The sequence below is a fragment of the Orbicella faveolata genome, unplaced genomic scaffold (assembly GCF_042242905.1).
Source record: "Orbicella faveolata isolate gen_17 unplaced genomic scaffold, um_ofav_v1 contig_25, whole genome shotgun sequence".
Taxonomy (NCBI): Eukaryota; Metazoa; Cnidaria; class Anthozoa; order Scleractinia; family Merulinidae; genus Orbicella; species Orbicella faveolata.
In genome coordinates this window covers 23,727,634-23,747,022 of record NW_028301553.1, presented here as the reverse complement: position 1 = coordinate 23,747,022, position 19,389 = coordinate 23,727,634, and the positions used below count along the sequence as shown (strand labels likewise).

The 19,389-nt window shown below is 39.0% G+C and overlaps 3 protein-coding genes across 7 annotated transcripts in view; all 3 read right to left on the bottom strand.

The window, feature by feature from the left end:
* LOC110048637 (tyrosine kinase receptor Cad96Ca-like) overlaps positions 1 to 13,120 on the bottom strand; it is a 48,376-nt gene extending 35,256 nt beyond the window's left edge. For 2 of the 4 annotated variants that reach the window (XM_089294292.1, XM_089294294.1), the window contains exon 1: positions 12,826 to 13,117. In XM_089294292.1, coding sequence (XP_089150418.1) covers positions 12,826 to 12,922 — 97 coding nt within the window. In that variant the 5' untranslated portion in view covers positions 12,923 to 13,117. Of the gene's footprint in view, positions 1 to 12,825 lie in introns of all 4 variants that reach the window. The other 2 variants (XM_089294295.1, XM_089294293.1) reach the window with 2 other exon arrangements.
* On the bottom strand, positions 2,976 to 6,910 carry LOC149109550 (uncharacterized). 2 transcript variants are annotated; one of them, XM_089294363.1, is made up of 6 exons: positions 6,396 to 6,897; positions 5,868 to 5,950; positions 5,574 to 5,681; positions 5,110 to 5,306; positions 4,932 to 5,000; positions 2,976 to 4,359 (listed from the first exon to the last, which is right to left on the bottom strand). In XM_089294363.1, the coding sequence occupies exons 1-6, from the start codon at positions 6,748 to 6,750 to the stop codon at positions 4,002 to 4,004; spliced, it is 1,170 nt and encodes a 389-aa protein (XP_089150489.1). In that variant the 5' UTR covers positions 6,751 to 6,897; the 3' UTR covers positions 2,976 to 4,001. The 2 variants fall into 2 exon arrangements, with proteins under 2 accessions (XP_089150489.1, XP_089150488.1); XM_089294362.1 differs by lacking the exon at positions 5,574 to 5,681 and having other exon boundaries at positions 6,396 to 6,910.
* LOC149109549 (uncharacterized) lies at positions 7,021 to 12,832 on the bottom strand. Its single transcript, XM_089294396.1, has 6 exons — positions 11,518 to 12,832; positions 11,330 to 11,382; positions 11,039 to 11,123; positions 10,351 to 10,593; positions 9,889 to 10,011; positions 7,021 to 7,420 (listed from the first exon to the last, which is right to left on the bottom strand). The coding sequence occupies exons 3-6, from the start codon at positions 11,083 to 11,085 to the stop codon at positions 7,117 to 7,119; spliced, it is 717 nt and encodes a 238-aa protein (XP_089150522.1). The 5' UTR covers positions 11,086 to 11,123; positions 11,330 to 11,382; positions 11,518 to 12,832; the 3' UTR covers positions 7,021 to 7,116.
* Positions 13,121 to 19,389: the final 6,269 nt, after the last annotated feature.

Here is a 19,389-nt window from a genome sequence, read left to right as displayed (position 1 = left end):
CCGGAAAGATATTCAAAGTCTGAGAAAGGCTGGGGTTTTGATATCTTGTGCATGACAAGTCCTGGGGTGAGGGGGATATGTGCTAATGCGCAGCTTTGCACCGCACTGATCTGCTCAGTTGCCAGAGCCTGGGGTTTTTCGTCCAGATGAGGTTTAGTACTTAACCTATTGTAAAAGAGCAAGGGGTAATTAATTTAAGTTGTCTACACTTGTATCAGTTATTACAGTCAACGCGCTTCGAAATGTATTTACTTGTGATACTTCACTTTGACTCTGCCCTAGGGGAGAGGGGTACTCCCTTATATCAGCTATATAGGTATGGCCAGCGTCGGAGGGACATTTTTTTTTAAAGACATTTTAGTCAGAAGTAGATTATCGATTTTGGTCATTTTGGTCTCAAACTGGGTACGGTTTTTGCACTCTAGTCTTGAATTAGGTATGTTTTTTAGAAGAAGCCACGTTTTTCATTATTATCGATAAGACCAGCAACTAAAGCCATTCACAATACCTTTTTCTGAACTAGAGAACTGCGGCAGGTCTGAAAGAGGGTATTAATTTAAGGGACTGGCCATAAATAGGTTAGAAAAATCGCAGACTTTGGTCTTAAATAGGGTAAGCGTTTTGGGAAGCGGGCCACACAGCCCCGCCAAATTTTTCAGAAATTCAAAGTATTGTGTGTGAGGCTAAATAAAGCTAAGAGGCAAAAGCATTTGACGCATAATTTTTCCATTTCTGTGCCGGGCAGTCCTTGATTCGAATGGATGCGGCACTCTACGTTTCGTTGTCAGTGACGCAGTACATTTTTCTTTTCAAAAAAGGACGCCTCGTGTGTGACGACAGTTGTGCAATTATTCCAGCACTTTCGCTTGAATATTATGAAGTTAAAATACAAATGCTATCGGTGTTTTCATGGAAACCGGCTCTTGAAATGCCGCGGTATGTCGAAATATAAATTTTCTTATTTTTAAAAGTGCGCTCTAAGAAGTAAAGCTACTGGAATTGTGGCGGAAAATTCGAGAAATTCAACTAAATCTAGAAAATGTCGACACCTACGATATGAAGAAAACCTCATAAAAAAGCCATGTTGTGCCTATTTTGCAGTATACCAACGCTAATTAAATTACAATATGATGAACTAGTTACCTTCCGCAATATATCGTATCTGTAGCATCGTCCAAACGCTTCAAGTGCGTGTTCTTTTCCCGTAAACAGCCACAGTAGTAAAGGGGCGGGATTGTTATTCCTGACAAGTGTTCTGATTGACCAAAATTATGTCGCCGTAGTTGTGATCTTAATCACACTTAAATCAAGCACAGAAACAGATATCTTCGTTTCTCTAGAATACATCGTTACAGTAAGACTTAGGAACATTTGAGTCGCCAGTTATTTCTACCTGCATGACATTTTAATTTCCTTTTCTTTCCGTGTGACGAAATAAAATTTAGTTTCGAGAAGTTATTTTTGCTGAACATGTTTACCCTGTGAATTACAAGCGTTACTGGCTGATAACATTCATACTCGCTATGTCAATAAATCACTCTGAAACGGAAAAGAGTACCATTTCTTTGTTGAACTAAACAAAACTAACTGCTTCCATCGGCTTAAAATATCGCATTGGTGGACAAATCGCGTGGTGTGGCGGTGCCGCTCTATTTCGAAAATATATTTCTTTTTCACTATCACTATCAAGTCCAGTTCGCAGTTTTTTTGGTGTAAGGTAAACCGAGAAACGAGAGTTTCACTGCAATGTTGCAAATGACCCATTTTGTTGCGATGCACCCAGTTTTGGCTGAAATTTTACCGCAGTATTTACATTAACAATTACGAACTTTATTCTGATTGGATATTACCCCCACTATGTAAATAGTTCACTACTGAACTGAAAATAGTACCGTTTCGTTTCTGAGGAAACGAAACAACAAGTTATTTTTGTTGAACATGCTTACCTTGTGAATTACAATCGTTACTGACTGATAACATTCATACTCACTATGGCAATAAATCACTATGAAACGGAAAACAGTACCATTTCTTCGTTGAACTAAACAAAACGAATTGCTTTCATCGGCTTAAAATATCGCACTAGTGGACAAATCGCGTGGTCTGGCGGTCTCTCTACCTCCAAAATAAACTTCCTTTTCACTATTGCTATCCGAACAGAAGTCCAGTGTGTAGTTTTCTTGTGTATTTTAATAACGAGAAACGAGAGTTGCAGTCGTAATTCCCCATTTTCGAATAAAGCAGCAATTGAAATGTTGGGAACGCCACATTCTGTTGCGATGACCGAATTTCCACCGTATTTACATTAACAATTACGAACTTTACTCTGATTGGATATTGCAAATCACTATGTAAATAGTTCACCCCTGAACTGAAAACACTACCGTTTCGTTTCTGAGGAAACGAAGCAAAAATCAGGTACGAGACCGCCGTATGATACAGAAGCTTACAAATGAATGTTGTCACAATAATTTAACTATTCTTCTAGCGTTTATTGATTTATAATTTCGTCTACGGACAGGTATCGACAGCAGCAGTCGCACAAAGAGGCCAGGAAAATATAATTCCTGATTGTGCCGAGCGTTTGGAGGCGGAAGTTCAGCAGTCCCCCGCACAAATCCAGGTAAATTTTCATTACACAGCCGATGCTCAGATATGTAATGCTGGCATCAATTCGTAAATTTCAAGTTCATTTACACGATTGATCACATTAATTACTTTCAATGCACCTGGTACTGATAGGTATTGTAAAATATGTAACTGCGGGAAAGGAAGAGAACAAAATGCCTGTTCAGATAAACCACTGGGATTTTGAATGTTTCCACACTTCAAAGAACTGTTTGCCCTGATGAGGTCATGATGTGCAAGTGAAAATAACTTGATTGCCTTTGAATCACAAATGCATCTCAAAACTATCTAAGTACTACTAAAAAGCTAAATTGATATATGTACTCATTTCAGTCACTGGGCTGGCATTCACTGTATGGTTGACTCAATTATCTTTATTAGGATATTTCTAAAATTTCTTGCTAGGAATTCATTCAATCCCTGGACAACCCTACAAAGGATGACTTACTGGTTAAATTATTGAGTATGGGCAGGGGCAGTTTGGACTTTGCTAAACAGCTAGTTGCAGACAACATACCCGAAGAGCCTACACCTCTAACTGACCTTCCATGGTGCGTGTCGCGTTTGTGTACCAATGGAAACAGAGCAAGAAAATGTCTGTTGCAAGAAACGCCAGTGCATCACTTCTTATAGAACCTTTAATAACATTTGCTTGGATAGAGACATTCTTGAAGTGTGCATAAAGGCACGCTGTGATATCAGAGCTGACGAATTCAATTTTTCCATGGAAAGCTTCCGCAAAGCAGCCTATCGCCAGTTCGCTCTCTGGAAATATGGGAAATTGGGTAGAGGGAAAAGACGCGTCCTACCTGCCTGTGCAGTAAGGATGATTAGACAAGCATACCCTTCTCCTGATGGGAGACACATGGGATTTAGAAATAACTGACATGTGAACAGCTGTCACTCATGCGTACCGAATATTATCAGCCTGATCAGCAACACATATTCCCTTCCATGCCCAACTTTACCTGGGTCTGGATCATTAATTAGGTAATCTGGCCAAGCATTACTAAAAATGGACACTGGACACCTGATACCTGTGGTCATCAATATTATGGTTAACAGTTTAAATGGCCATTTTGTTTAGTAGGGAGATTAACACAAAAGTCATGAACAGAAAATGAACTTCATCAGTCCATCAACTTGCTGTAGATGTCTAAAATAACAAATTCCATTTGAAATGGGACTTTTTCCCTGCTTGTGCACCTACTAGGACTTAACATGAATATGAAATATTGTTCTGTTCAAACTTTTCCACGTAAAAGGGAAAGCCCTTAGTTCATTTGTACAAAATTTTAATAAATACACGGTCATTTTAGAAACAATTTCTGATGTAGAAAGATTTAGCATGCTATGACATAGTTCCAATGCTCTCATTTTTCCTTCTTTTCAAAACGAGAAGGTCCTTTCATCAACTCTTCAGTTGGCGGGGGCCCCTTCATTCCAATAGTGGGGGCAATTCGCTTTGGATCAAATTCACTCATTCTATCAGAAGGCAATGTGAAACTGCCCTCATACATGGAGCGCCTGTGGAGCATTTTTGCTACAAGGAATGGGAAATAACTGAAAGACTTTTCTTCTTTCACAATTTCGGCATGAAATTTTTGAGAACTTTTTGAATATTTTCTATGGCCTTGCTCTTTTCCTGCTTTGGTTAGTTTTGATTTTCTTGACAAGTGCATGTTGTGGTCGATTGCAGCCAACGTCACTCTCATGATGAAGTAAGGATACCTAGTAGAAGGTGATCAGATAAGACATAGTTATTACCTGTAACACACAAATTAAATCAATCAATTGGTTTCACTTGAATCTATAGTAGTTTTAAATTTAGTGTTGTAAAACCAAAACTAAACCAATTACTTAACAGTTACCAGTAGACTTCTAAGCCATTCTAGTGAAACCAAAACAAAAGTAACTGCCTGATTACTCTCAACACCCAATTGAAAACCACTTCAATGAAGTGAACAACTCCAATGTTTTAAAAGCAACATTGCTCAGCAAAATAATCAGCTTCTTTTCCACAATTTTATTTCCAGACAAGCTCAAAGTTGTTAATGGTTCCAGTGTAATCATGACTACACTTACAGACCACACTTGCAGACCACACTACACTAAATTAAGATGAATATGAAGTCTACATGTATATTGGGAAACTAACAGAGGACAACATTACTTAGTTGTTGCTCAAATTTCTTAGTTCATTACTCACACTGTTTAACCCCACGGAGACTCAACAAGCAGAACCTTGCATGTAATAAGGATTTCGAGATATTGACTGTTAATATGTTAATTTTGTTACTTACTCGAATGCCATTCTTTTTGGAACATATTTTGTCATCATGCTGTTATATGACTCCAACACGCTGGTATGTCTGAAATGGACAAGAAACTGCTCTAATCCAATCAGTCATTTAGAAAACAATCCAAGATAATTGTACATAACTGTTTCAACATATTCCCCCACTAGCCCCTGGCAAGTACCTGAATCTCACATAGTAGCGAAGTGTATTGAGCCATTTTGGATCAAGCACTATCTTGCGTAGTGCAGCCATGGCTTTGGACCCCTTTTCCAAGTACTTCTTGTTGCTTTCCATGTCATTGATAGGATCATGCTTGCACTGCCCTGTGGCCCTCGTGTGCTCTCCACAGACATGATGGCGTACACCACACCAAGTTTCCTTTTTAGGAGGTGAAAATATTAAAAATAATTACAACAGTGTAGTACAAAATTGTACGCTACAAACAGAACTTGCACAATCTATGATAGCAGTCATTAAGAGCAGTTCAATGACTTAAGTCAAACATTGTATTCGGATGTTGATGTCAGTTATTTCGATGTACAGGTACAACACAATCTCAATTCTCTTCTCCCTCTCAAGACACTCCATGGAAGAGAAAGTACTTTAGATAGAATTACTCCTAAAGGAAAAAAAATAGTGTAGCACCATCAGCCCTTCAACACTTCCACTACAATCTTGACTGCAAAACCAAAAATGATTCACGATACAGTCAATCCACTCCTGCAGCTCACCACAGCCTTTAATCTTAGCAGCCTAATGCAGCAAAAATGTGAAATTATTAATTGATACATAGTACATTTCATGATCCTGCAATTCCATACAGATTTAATTTGCAAAAGAGGCTGTTCAAAGTCCTGTATGAACAGTTTTGCTTGCTATGTAAGTGAAGGATGGAAACTGAAATAATTGAACATTCTCAAAACTACTGGCTGAACTTACCTGATGAAGAGCTTTGTTCAGCTTCTTGGCCTTGTGCCATATATCAAGCAAATGGAATAGCTCCATCAGTTGAGGAAACTTTTCTGTTAACATCAAAAGAAAACTAAACATTAGAACAAACTTTTCCACATACTGTAACCCATGAATAACTCTTGCTATGTCTAAGTGGTCAAGTTCACCATACATGTAGGTCTAAAAATATTAAACCTGAAATTAATTAAACGATTTATTGGTATTTGTTTTTTCCTCTTATATTTGTAAATCTGAGAGAGCACAAAATAAAGATTTTTGTCATCAACTGTTGCAAAGGTTACCTAATGAAAAAATAGGGTCACATATCAAATAAGAATACACTAAAATCATGTCGCATTGTTTTTGAGTATTTGTGAGAATTTTTTTTTTTCCCCCTCAGGTAGGGTTTTATGGATCTCACTGTTATATATGAAAAATTGAGGCCAGCAAATGGACCTCCTCTAGAGACAACCACTTGGGTTTTGGCAAACAAAATTTTATCATTGATTTACACACCTTCTAAATTCCTGACAAGTTTGATGATTGTTGGGGAGGCATCTGTTGTTATTTTGTCAAATGGAAATATGGTTGCCATTCTCTCCAGTAACCTTCTCAGTGCCTCTTTTTCCATTCCAGTGGAGTTGCCTCGAGTCTCTCTTTTGTCTATGACTTCAAAGTTGACTACAATGTTGGTGAATTGCTCCATGAGGGTGTAAACGCAGTAGCGGGCACTGTGACCTGGGGAGTCATTTCGACCATCTCCACATAAGCACACATCCTCATACTCTTCAAAGAGCTTTTTCACTATCTCATTCATTTCCATCCATACCTCCTCCACCACTGGCGCAGCACCATGCTTCTGGAAACGCATAAATGTGTTTCATCCCACCACATTTAGGCCAAGGGCTTTACAAAGCAGGCTGAATTTCTCATAGTTGTTGCCCGAGATGATTATCGCTGCAGGCAACAAGGAATCATTTAGATAAATAGATTGATTCCTTTTTGGGTAAGCACCTCGGAGGAAATCCACTTTTTGCCTGGTACATTTTGAGAGCAACTCCAGATTCCCACTACCAGTCTTGGTCTCATGGGTCAATGGGCCACTGCACACATGCCCATCAGTCTCCACTGTGCAGTTAGACCCAGCCAGCTCCAGTAGTTTTTCCGCTGAAACAATGAAGTGACTTCTTTCATGAAGAACTGTAAATTCTTTTAGTTCATTACCGATGTTAGTCAGTTAGGCCAATGAATTTTCTAAGTCAAGTAACAGCTCCCTGTTGTCAATAACTTTCCTAGAAGTAGATGACTCATCATTTGGTGCTGACTCAATGGCTATACCACAATCTTGGAGAGCTTGTACATCATCATCCATAATAACAGCTTCCTCCTCAGCAGGTAGAGGTTGTAAAGTTGGTAAGGACATCTGTGACACGCTGACCACATCTTCAACCATGGTGATTGTACGCTCATCATCCTCAACACTTATCTCCATATCTTCACAAACCAACTTGGTGTCATCATCGTCAAGTTCCAATTCATGACTATAAGCAAACAGAGAAAAAATCAAATTGTGCAACTTGTATGTAGAAACCCTTCCTCATTCCTAAATTCATAATTTTCAGTTGCTGTTTTGATTTGCTCTTAATAACTACCCGAAAAATGAAAACTTCTTTTACAATTGAAGGGGTGAGTGCAAAACCATGCTAAGTGATGATTTGGGTGAAAAAAAAAAAAAATTTCGTGAAAGGGCTTGAATTTTTGCACGTGGTCTTCAATGTAATAGAAAAACGTGGTCCTGTATTTTTCCCGCTGGTTTTTGCTTCGTTTATGAAGACGCCGCCAGGAAAACCGAGTGGTTTCTTTGCATACGCAATATCTCGAAAACGAAGCGAAGCTTAGCGGAATAACTACGGGACATTGCTAAACATACCTAAACAAAACTGCATGCGAAATTTGGAGTGTTTGCGACAAAGTTCACTTTTGATTAAAATACCTAACGCCCTTTTCCTGTCGAAGCCTTCAAATAAACGAAGCCGGGCCTTTGTTAAGATAAACAGAGCCGATCCTTTGTTATAATAACCAAGCCAAGCCTTTGTTATCAGTCAAAGTCTCGCCTCGGTTTATCATAACAAAGGATCGGCCCGCCGCGACCACAAGGACTTTGATTTCACTTAGAAAGCAGCAAAAATGTCAATTAAATGTTGACTTCACATTAACGTGTGACGGCAAGGATGTTGGTTTCACCTAGAAACCAGCAAAATGTCGATTTCACTCAGCGCATAAGCTCAATGATGTTGATTTCAGGTCTAAATAGGTTAAAATGTTGATTTCACTTTCACTCGTGATGGCAAGGATGTTGGTTTCACCTAGAAACCAACAAAATGTCGATTTCACTCAGCGCATAAGCTCAGTGATGTTGATTTCAGGTCTAAATAGGTTAAAATGTTGATTTCACGTTAATGCGTGACGGCAAGGATGTTGGTTTCACTTAGAAACTAGCAAAATGTCAATCTCACGCAGTGCATAAGCTCAATGATGTTGATTTCAGGTCTAAATGGGTTAAAATGTTGATTTCACGTTAACGCGTGACAGCAAAGATGTTGGTTTCACTTAGAAACCAGCAAAATGTCAATTTCACGCAGCGCATAAGCTCAATGATGTTGATTTCAGCTCTAAATAGGTTAAAATGTTGATTTCACGCTAACACGTGACGGCAAGGATGTTGGTTTCACCTAGAAACCAACAAAATGTCGATTTCACGCCGCGCACAAGCTCAATGATGTTGATTTCAGGTCTAAATAGGTTAAAATGTTGATTTCACGTTAACGCTTGACGGCAAGGATGTTAGTTTCACTTAGAAAACAGCAAAATGGCAATTTCACGCAATGTATAAGCTCAATGATGTTGATTTCACGTGAAAACGCTCTATAAATGGGGCTGACAGATTAACAGATTAACCCTTCTGCGCAACATACGGGTCTCCTTACATCTGCATGTCCGCTGATCCCAGAAGCTGAAAACACTACAAATCATGCCAATTTGAAATAAAATCAATGCAACCTGGATCACAGATCTATGTTACAATCGATCACTACTTGTTGGCCATTATTATGTTTAAACAGTCTAGTTACCAGTTCGAGGAACGTTCACAGAACGTGATCGCAATGCATGAGGTGGCAATTGGGCCACGACTCACCAGATGGTATTTTTCTTGGGCAAGAACTGCTCTTGGACTTTGCTGCCTGGCTCGATCTGACTTCGAACGCCGATAACACGATTACGGTATATCAGCTGCCTTCGAAGTTTCAGAACACATTTTGATTCTTTAAAACGTGCTGATGACTTACGGGTTTATCGAGACTTTATGATGCCTCTCAACCACCAGGCAGGCATGCACGGTACTTTTAAACAATGCTTAAGATATTAGTTGACAGAGCTCTAATGCAGCACATCTCTTTTTCATTCGATGTATTTCGTTTGACGCTCGATCGATTCACGTGTTGTGTTCACGTCACAATAACCAATGTAAACAATCTGTTCCCAGATTTCCGCTCCATATATGCTGTGAGATTTGATTTTGACCTCATACGCTATAAACAGTCTTCCTGTTTGCTATTCAACAAATACATGTAAACTCCTAAAGACATAGCTAGGAAAAGCCAAGTATTTTTGCATACGTTATAACTCAAAAACGAAGCAAAACCAGCGACAAAAATACAGGGCAGAATTTTTCTATTACACTGAAGACCACATGTAAAAATTCAAGTCCTTTCGTGAATTTTTTTTTTTTTTTTAACCCAAATCGCCACTTAGCATGGTTTTGCACACACCCCTTCAATTTAAAATACTGCCACTAGGTATAAGAGAGAGCTCAGCAGAATAGCAACTGCACTTTTCCACAATTGAATCCTCATTGTCCTACTGTACATGTACCTTTGAGCAGCACCTCATTCATTACAGCTACTGAATAGAGTACAAACTACATGTAGGTAAAAATAATGGTACTCACCTCTGCATTGCACCATTAACCCTTAAATCAAAATAGTCATCATCTTCATCACTACTGTCAAGGTCATCACTGTCATCAGAATCAGTGTCACTGCATCTCAGCTGGTCAATAACAGAGTGTATCCTACCAAAGAAAATAAAAATTGACATTAACATTGATCAAGTCACAATTTTCAGCAAAACAACATCATCAACAACAATAGTTTATCGGTATCTCAGAGAAATACAAGTATTTTGGTGTATAATGTATTTGACAGAAAATAGGTAACAGGACATCCAAAACAACTTTTAGAAACCAAACTGGCAATGTACCATCAAGCAAATCTGAATCATTCATATTTCAATGGCACTGCACTAGGCAACCCCAAAATAGTTAGAGTGACTTGTACCACTGATTTTTTGAGTATTTTTGCCAACAAGCAAGTAATGGTTTACTCTATGTGTATCCAAATTATAGCAGTACCTGTTTGTGAAATGCTGATCTCCACTAAATGCACCAAAGCTGTCAGTACTACTTGTGGAGTTGTCAGAACCAACTGAGGCAGCATCACCACTATCATCACCATCATTAATGTCTCCGTCTTGTTGCAACACTGAAAAGGGATTTTCAACAACTGTGCCAAAGGAGATGTTTGCTCTCCGCAACTGAACACTCTGCATGGATGTGCATTCACCAACAGAGGTCACACCTGTTACATCAACATTCCTAGGGACAAGACAAAATTTGTTATTGTGTACTATCATGAGAATATTGATGGAACTATTTTGGCCACTCAGGACTACCCGCTACATCCTGCAAGAAAAATTTCCCTGAAAGCAAAATAATAAATCCTTTTTTTTTCCCCTTGTTTGGTCAAGATGGCTCAATATTGGACTCATTCATTTTTTTTGCGAGTTTATGGACCTCGACTCTGTCTCGGTCCATACACTCACACTCAAAAAAAGAACTTGGCCAATATCCAGCCATCCTGACCTGACACTTGGTCAATAACCCATACATATTTTATAGTAAACCAATAAGCTTATAAAAATAATGCTTCAAACTATTTGACTAGCCACTGTAGTCTTCTTTAGTCCATATTTTCACGACAACATTTACACAAAAAATGCTTGAGCGAAATGACCTTGAATGTAAAAAGAGATGGACTTACGAGTTTGAGAGGCTTGCAGAATCAAGAGGACGCTGCCGACGAGGCATCACGCGAACAGGGGTCGAACTTAGAGGTGCAATAGCGCCTGAAAAAGACAAAAACACCAAGGCTTTTTCAGCATGTTCTAATGTAATAAATCAAGTTATAAAAGAAAACTAAAACGGGCTGCTAAGAAAACTACAAGAAGAGAATAACAAAAACAAATTTCAACACTTTTCATGATCCGAGATAGAGGGAGACAAAGGTAGCCGCCGGTGTGAAGACTTATTTCCACAAGTTGTGTATGCTTACCAAGATCGTACGAAGGTAACTCATCCCCACCGGGAGAAGGGTCTCCGTCAGCTCTAAAGCAAAATGTAAACACAAATTCGCATAAGTTACCACTTCATTAGGAGCAATATAAGCATAGGTTCCATCGCCCAAACAACAAGAACGCTTATTTTAATACGCGGTCGAAAGCTTATGTAAAGAAAGCTTACCTTCGATGTAGAAGACATTCTGCAAATTCGCTATCCGTGAACTTCCCCAGAATGTCTTTCCTCTCTCCAAAGATTAAATACGGACTGGCGAAGACGAATTTACTTCGCGGAACCCGGTAAACGGGGCCTTCCAACACGTGCAGTTCTCTCCTTATCCGCCATTACCGATCTCAGTCACACCACAGCTACATGCTCACACAAAATGATCGAACTGAACGTCTTATTTAAAAACTTATCCAAAATATCGATGAAAAGGAAGAATATAATAACAAAGAAACCTATTTACATTAATTACAGAAACTGAAATGGAAAAATAACCACGGATTGAAATGGATTTCGGAGTGATTCATTTCACGGATAATTTTCGACTGCACAAAATTCATTAGTGAAGTGAGAGGCGCGCAATGTTTGTTTAGCTGAATTTACAAACTAAAATGTCCGCGCGTGATAGCATCAAGTTTGTGTCTTATTTACTGACGAAAGATAAAAAAAAATATCCAGTGCAAATGCTAGAGAACTGAAACTTTTATCTATACTTTAGAGCGCTCAAATTCTCAAAAGCTCAAAACAATAGTAACACAACAAGATTTGCCTTAGAGAGTCACGTAACAGTCAACGTTTGTTCGATCGACAAGCCGATGACGCTATTGTTTTACTCACACGCAGGTGAAAAATGAACGATGTTAAATGAATCTATGAAGTCGTGGAAGAAATTTCATCATAGCTTAACTCCTTTAGAAATAAAATATTAACCTAAATCATCTTTACTGATGTTCACACAAGACAAAGCGCAGAGCAAATTTGACAGCTTATTTTCTTTATCTTTCTATTTTGAGAGTTTTGATTAAAACGCGCATTTGAGCATGTGCAATTGCGTTTGACTCCAGAGTTATAGTTTCACTTAGAGAAGCTGACAAAAGACTAATTCATCAAATAATCACAAACACAAATGAAATCCAATATCTATCTAAACAACGCCATGAGTATACAACGATCCACGGAACATTGGTAACTGGTTAATGGTTAATGGTTAATCTTACGCCAAAACAAAACCACAGATACTGAACAGCATACATACGCCTATGGTGAGTCGTGCATACACACTTCTGTCATTTCTACCTCAAACGTTATGAGTTCCAAGCCTCTCGTTTAAACATCTAAAAGCGGAAGCGGTTGTGCGTTCATGCGTGTAGTTACTTTCGTCTCGCGGAATAACGAACTTCGCTCGCGATAAACAGAGGGTCTTTAACACTTACAGATACTGTCATTCTGCTGAGTGCTAAGCTTATATAAGAAGATTTCGCTTACCAACAAACTGGAAGTTGGCAGCCAGCAGAAGAAAGAAGCCACTTGGGTAGATGAAACGAACCTTTCCAATTCCTAGATCAATTCTAAACGCAGCCATGTCGGTAAACAAAGTATTACCGTGGCATCTCTGATGGCCTCTGATAACTCCGTCCTCATAGGGAAGTCAAACTCTATCTGCTTAGCTGCCAGGCCATTTAAACTACTGGTTGTTTTGAATGCATCAGCGATTCCGCCTTTCCCCCCGGGGTATCCAATCGATGGAAACCGATGATCGGAAATTCAATCGATCAATCGATATCAATCGATAAAATTAGTTAAAATTAGGCTAATCGATGACCAATCGATAACCACACAAAAACCGTTCATCGATTGCTATCGATTGGCTCAGCAACCTCGAACAGACGTCACGCACGCTACCTGTCCGATCATCCGCTGCCACAGTGATTTGGGTATCCCTGAGTTTTGGGTACCCCCGTACCCAAATCCCTAGTGATTTGGGTACCCAAAACACTGAAAGCTTAAAACTGGGGCAAGTTAAATCATCCACAAGTCTGCTCAAAACCCAGTTATTTTCTTACTAAGCTTTCGTCTCAATTAATGAAAGCGTTATTTTACTTGATATAAAGACAATACGTCGCTGAAAATAGTCGCAAGTTAGAACAGACTGTCTGATCCGAGTCCGCAGTATAACGACATACAGAACCGAATTCACGCGCCAAAGTTCCTTGTATGAACATGCGCTTGGTGCCTATCGATAACCCTTGAAATGCCGTTATTTTAAACAAGAAAGGCACATTCTAAGCCTGGTATAATTCGGCAATTAAATTTAATCAATATACGAACGAACGCACTGAGATACGGACGTCACGCAATATGCACACTGGTCTCAAGCTGTGACTGACCTCTGTGTATGTTGCCTGTCTGAAATAAATTTGGTCGTAGACTTGTTTATTTATCGCTCTTTCCTTGACCATCCCTGCTATTAGATTTTGCCGGCGAACATTTCTCTATGCCGTTTAACGAGGTTTTTTTTTTTGTTTTGGGAAGAAATCCAAAATAAATATAAATAAAGTAGACAAGGCTTAAATCCTTGGACAGAGGGAAACAAGTAAAAGTAGGATACCCAAATCCCTAGTGATTTGGGTATCCCCTTCTGAAGTGTTGGTGTGCGAAGATAGAAAGGCAAAGCAAACTTGCAAAGTCGAAAGTCAATCAAGAGAGACACGGACTAGAAATGCTAAATTGTAAGGGATACCCAAATCCCTAGTAATATGGGTATCCCCTTCTGGAGTGTTTGTTTGTCCTCGTTTCTTTAATTCAGGGTAACCAAATGAACCGAAGATTAAAAGGAAAAGAAAACTTACAAAGACGAAATTCATTCAAGGGAGAAAAAGACTAGAAATGCTAAATTGTAAGGGGTACCCAAATCCCTAGTGATATGGCTATCCCTTCCTAGAGTGGTTGTTTGTTATCGTTGCTTTAATTTAGGTAGCCAAATCCACCGAAGATTTAAAAGGCAAAGCAAACTTTCAAAGACAAAAGGCGTTGGAGGGGGGAAAAGAAAAAAAGAAATGCGAAAAATTAAGGGAGACCCAAATCCCTAGTGATATGGGTATCACCCTCTAGAGTGTTTCTTTGTCCCTGTTTCTTTAATTGAGGGTAGCCAAATCGACCGAAGATAAAAGAGCAAAGCAACTTACAAAGACGAAAGCCATTCCAATGAGGAAAGGACTAGAAATGCTGAAATGTAAGGGATACCCAAATCCCTAGTGATATGGGTATCCCCTTCCAGAGTGTTTATTTGTTATTGTTTCTTTAATTCAGGGTAGCCAAATCGACCGAAGATAAAAAAAAACAACAACAACAAAAACAAAAACAAAGCAAACTTGCAAAGACGAAAGTCATTGCGATGAGGAAAGGACTAGAGATGCTGAAATGTAAGGGATACCCAAATCCCTAGTGATATGGGTATCCCCTCCCAGAGTGCTTATTTGTTATTGTTTCTTTAATTCAGGGTAGCCAAATGAACCGAAGACGAAGAGGAAAACAAATCTTACAAAGACGAAATTCATTCGAGGGAGGAAAGAACTATAAATGCCTAAATGCAGGGGATACCCAAATCTCTAGTGATATGGATATCCGCGTCCAACATGACTAGGTGTTATCGTTTCTTTAGTTCGAATTAAGGGTAGCCAAATCGACCGAATATACCACTCATCATTCAACTCGGAAAGGACTGAGATGGACTCCTGTCGAAATAAAAGTAACAAAAAGAAATTTATGCCTTAAAGTAGACCGAGAGCGTCCCCGGAGATCTTTGTATTAAAATTGTTGATTTTTGACGGAAGGAAAATTTACGGGATACAAAACATTTAGTCCAAACATTAACGGGATATGAATTACTTAGCCTCTACCCCGACCTCCCTTCTCCCCCACTCCCTCTATGAGGCCTCTATTCCCTTGAGCTTTTTCCACATGTCTCAATCATCGATGCGAGTCGGGATTTGAGTGGATTTTCGCGGGAAATACAGAAAATGTTGGACGGATGAATTCTGCAAAATAAAGAAATATTTTAGAATATGTCAAAAGCCAGAGATATCCGGCAGGGTTTTCCAAAAACGAAAAGCTAGTTTTGCGAAAATTTTGCAAAAACTTTGAATATTATTGTAAAGAGAGAAGAAGAAAAAACTTAGAACTTTAATTTAAAACTTGGAAGAACAATTAGCTCGTCGCTTCCCGAAGCACTTGAGATGCGACAGAAAGACAGTTGCTGCAACGGTGAAAATGATCGCCCACCGTATGACATACGTAACCGGTGAAATACTGCGTCGGTTTAAAAAGTGATTTTTTTTTTTCTCCTTCTTGTGAACTCGATTTTGACTATGGGTTTGCCGAGACTCCAATCTGATAGTAAGGACACAACTGTCTCTATACTGCAGAGGACACAAAGATTCCATAATATCATCAGTAAAAACGGTTGAAAAAATTACCGTATTCAGGCAATATTATGAGGTGCAACTAGAAATTTCCTATCGTTACCCATAAAATGTCACTGAAAATATGGGTATGATCGGTCGACTAAGGATACCATAATAATAATAATGATAATAATAACAACAACAACAACAACAACCACAACCACAACAATAATAATAATGATAATAATAATTATACATTTAAATAGCGCTAATACTATGACATGTTCAAAAGCGCTTTACATATAAAAAGAAGCTCACAAACTAAAACAAAGATTTATAAAAAGGATAAAATGTGCTAGAAATACAAAAATATAAAACGGCTCATGTAACTTAGATTTACAAAAATTATAAACAGTCATAGGCGATTTTAAAAAGATATGTTTTCAATCATTTTTAAAAATGTCCAAAGACGAGCTTGATCGTATGGCCAAGGGCACACGACATGTCATTTCTCGTACCCAGTTCCCTAGGATTATAAAGCCAAGTCTCAACATTGACCACTGGATTATATTTTCTTTGTCTGTTATTATAGCCAACCTAACAGCTGGTTATTTCCCTTTACGCCTATTATATTCTCATAGGGCGCGTTTCAAAAACACGATAATTATATTAGATGGAGTATCTAATAAACTGCTGATTTGTAAAGCTGTATTCTCGTTTAGAATGTTCTCCGTACACAGCCATGTATTGGACGGGGATACCAGTATCACTAAAGATTTACATATACCAAATATTCAGCTCTCCCTTACATTTTAACATTTCCAATCATTTCCTCGTTGAATGGTGAAGTCTTTTTCAAATTTTCCTTGCCTTTTTATCTTCGGTCGATTTGGCTACCCTGAAATCAAAAAACGATAACAAACAAACATATTGTAAGGGGATACCCATATCACTAGGGATTTGGGTATCCCCTACATTTTAGCATTTCTAGTCCTTTCCTTACTCGAATGACCTTTGTCTTTGTAAGTTACTTTGCCTTTTAATGTTCGGTTCATTTGGCTTTACCATGGATTAAAGAAACGATAACAAACAAACACTCTGGAAGGGAATACACATATCACTAGGGATTTGGGTATCGCTTACAGTTTAGCATTTCGATCTAGTCCTTTCCTCGTTGGAATGACTTTCGTTTTTGTAAGTTTTCTTTTCCTTTTAATCTTCGGTGGATTTTCCTACCCTGAATTAAAAAAAAACAAGGGAGCAAACAAACACTCGAGAAGGGGATACCCATATCACTAGGGATTTGGGTATCCCTTACGTTTTAGCATTTCTAGTCCTTTCCTCATTGGAATGACTTTCTTCTTTGCAACTTTGCGTTGCTCTTTTCATCTTCGGTCGATTTGGCTTCCCTGAATTAAAGAAACGATAACAAATAAACATATTGGAAGGGGATACCCATATCACTAGGGATTTGGGTATCCCTTGCGTTTTAGCATTTCTAGTCCTTTCCACATTGGAATGACTTTCGTCTTTGCAAGTTTGGGTTGCTTTTATATCTTCGGTCGATTTGGCTACCCTGAATTAAAGAAGCGATAACAAATAAACATATTGGAAGGGGATACCCATATCACTAGGTATTTGGGTATCCCTTACGTTTTAGCATTTATAGTCCTTTCTTCATTGGAATGACTTTCCTCTTTGTAAGTTTGCGTTGCTTTTTCATCTTTGGTCGATTTGGCTACCCAGAATTAAAGAAACGATAACAAACAAACACTCTGAAAGGGGATACCCATATCACTAGGGATTTGGGTATCCCTTACATTTCAGCATTTCTAGTCCATTCCTCATTGGAATGACTTTCGTCTATGTACGTTTGCGTTGCTTTTTCATCTTCGGTCGATTTGGCTACCCTGAATTAAAGAAACGAGGACAAAGAAATACTCCAGAAGGGGATACCCATATCACTAGGGATTTGGGTATCCCTTACATTTCAGCATTTCTAGTCCTTTCCTCATTGGAATGGCTTTCGTCTTTGTAATTTGCTTTGCTTTTTTATCTTCGGTCGATTTGGCTACCCTGAATTAAAGAAACGAGGGCAAAGAAACACTCCAGAAGGGGATACCCATATCACTAGGGATTTGGGTATGCCTTAATTTTTCGCATTTCTTGTCCATCCCTCCTTCAACGCCTTTCGTCTTTGAAAGTTTGCTTTGCCTTTTTAATCTCCGATCGATTTGGCTACCTGAAGTAAAGAAACGATAAGAAACAAACACCCTACAAACGGATACCAATATCACTAGGGATTTGCGTATCCCTAGTCCTTTCCTCAGTGGAATTAATTTCGTCTTCGTAAGTTTGCTTTGCCTTTTAGATTTGGTTACCCTGAATTAAAGAAACAATAACAAGTAGGCACATTGGGAAGGGAAGTAATAGAAGAGATAATCAAGGAAAGAGCGATAAGTAAACAAGTCTGAGACAAACTTTATTTCAGACAGGCAACATACACAAAGGTCAGTTACAGCTTGAGACCTGCATATTGCGTGACGGCCGTATCTCAGTGTGCCCGCTCGCATATTGATTTTATTCCATCGCCCAACTATCCGAGGTTTAGAATGCACCTTTCTTGTTTAAAATGACGTGCATTTCAAGGGTTATCGATAGGCACTAAGCGCATGTTCATACAGCGAACTTTGGCGCGTGAATCTGGTTTTGTATGTCCTTATAAATGCGGACTCGGATCAGACAGTCTGTTATAAATTGCGACTATTTTCAGCGACGTTATGTGTTTATATGAAGATTAAGAAAGCTTTTGTTTATTGAGACAAAGCTTCGTAAGAATATAAATGGCTTTTGAGCAGAATTATGGATGATTTCACTCGCCCCAGTCTGTGGTATTTAACGCTTTCAGTGTTCTGGGTACCCAAAACACTAGGGATTTGGGTACGGGGGTACCCAAAACACGAGGATACCCAAATCACTGTGACACCACCATTTTTAGGAAGCCCTGGGGACGAAATTGGTAAAATAAATTTCGAACCAGTCTTCTCAACGCAAAGAATATACCCCGCTGCACGTGTACTCGAATTACTCACTTGCCCGTCATTGCCTTTCCGTGTCATAATGTCCACGCAAGACGTCCGGGTAGAGGCTTTACTGAATATAAGGTGCATCGTCAAAGGCTATCATCTCTGCCGTTTTGAGGTGAACGTCGGTGAAGTGTTCACTGCAAACAAGAAGAGGGTAGAACGCGGAAACGCGTTTAAAGTTGTGAACCATCGTGGACAGCTCGGCCACTTACAGTCCGAGCTTGTGGATCCTCTTTGGCCACTACATGCAGATATTTCTGTGTTAGTGAATTATTATTTTTTTAAATTAAAACTGTAACAAACAATCCGGGCAAACAAATATGAAATCATTCAAAACACATACATTGTTATTTCGGTGTACTGTTCTCATAATATTATTGTATTTCCTCCTTTTGCTAGAACTGTGGCAGGACCTCCAGTTGACGATCCAAAGGGAAGATGGTGACGTGGAGGTGGCATAAATGTCCCTGTCAATGTTCAGGTTCGGCTTCCAGACCCGGGCTTCCAGAACGGCAAGCTCGGGAGGTAAAAAGAAAACTTGAGATGTGAGGCTGTCAAGT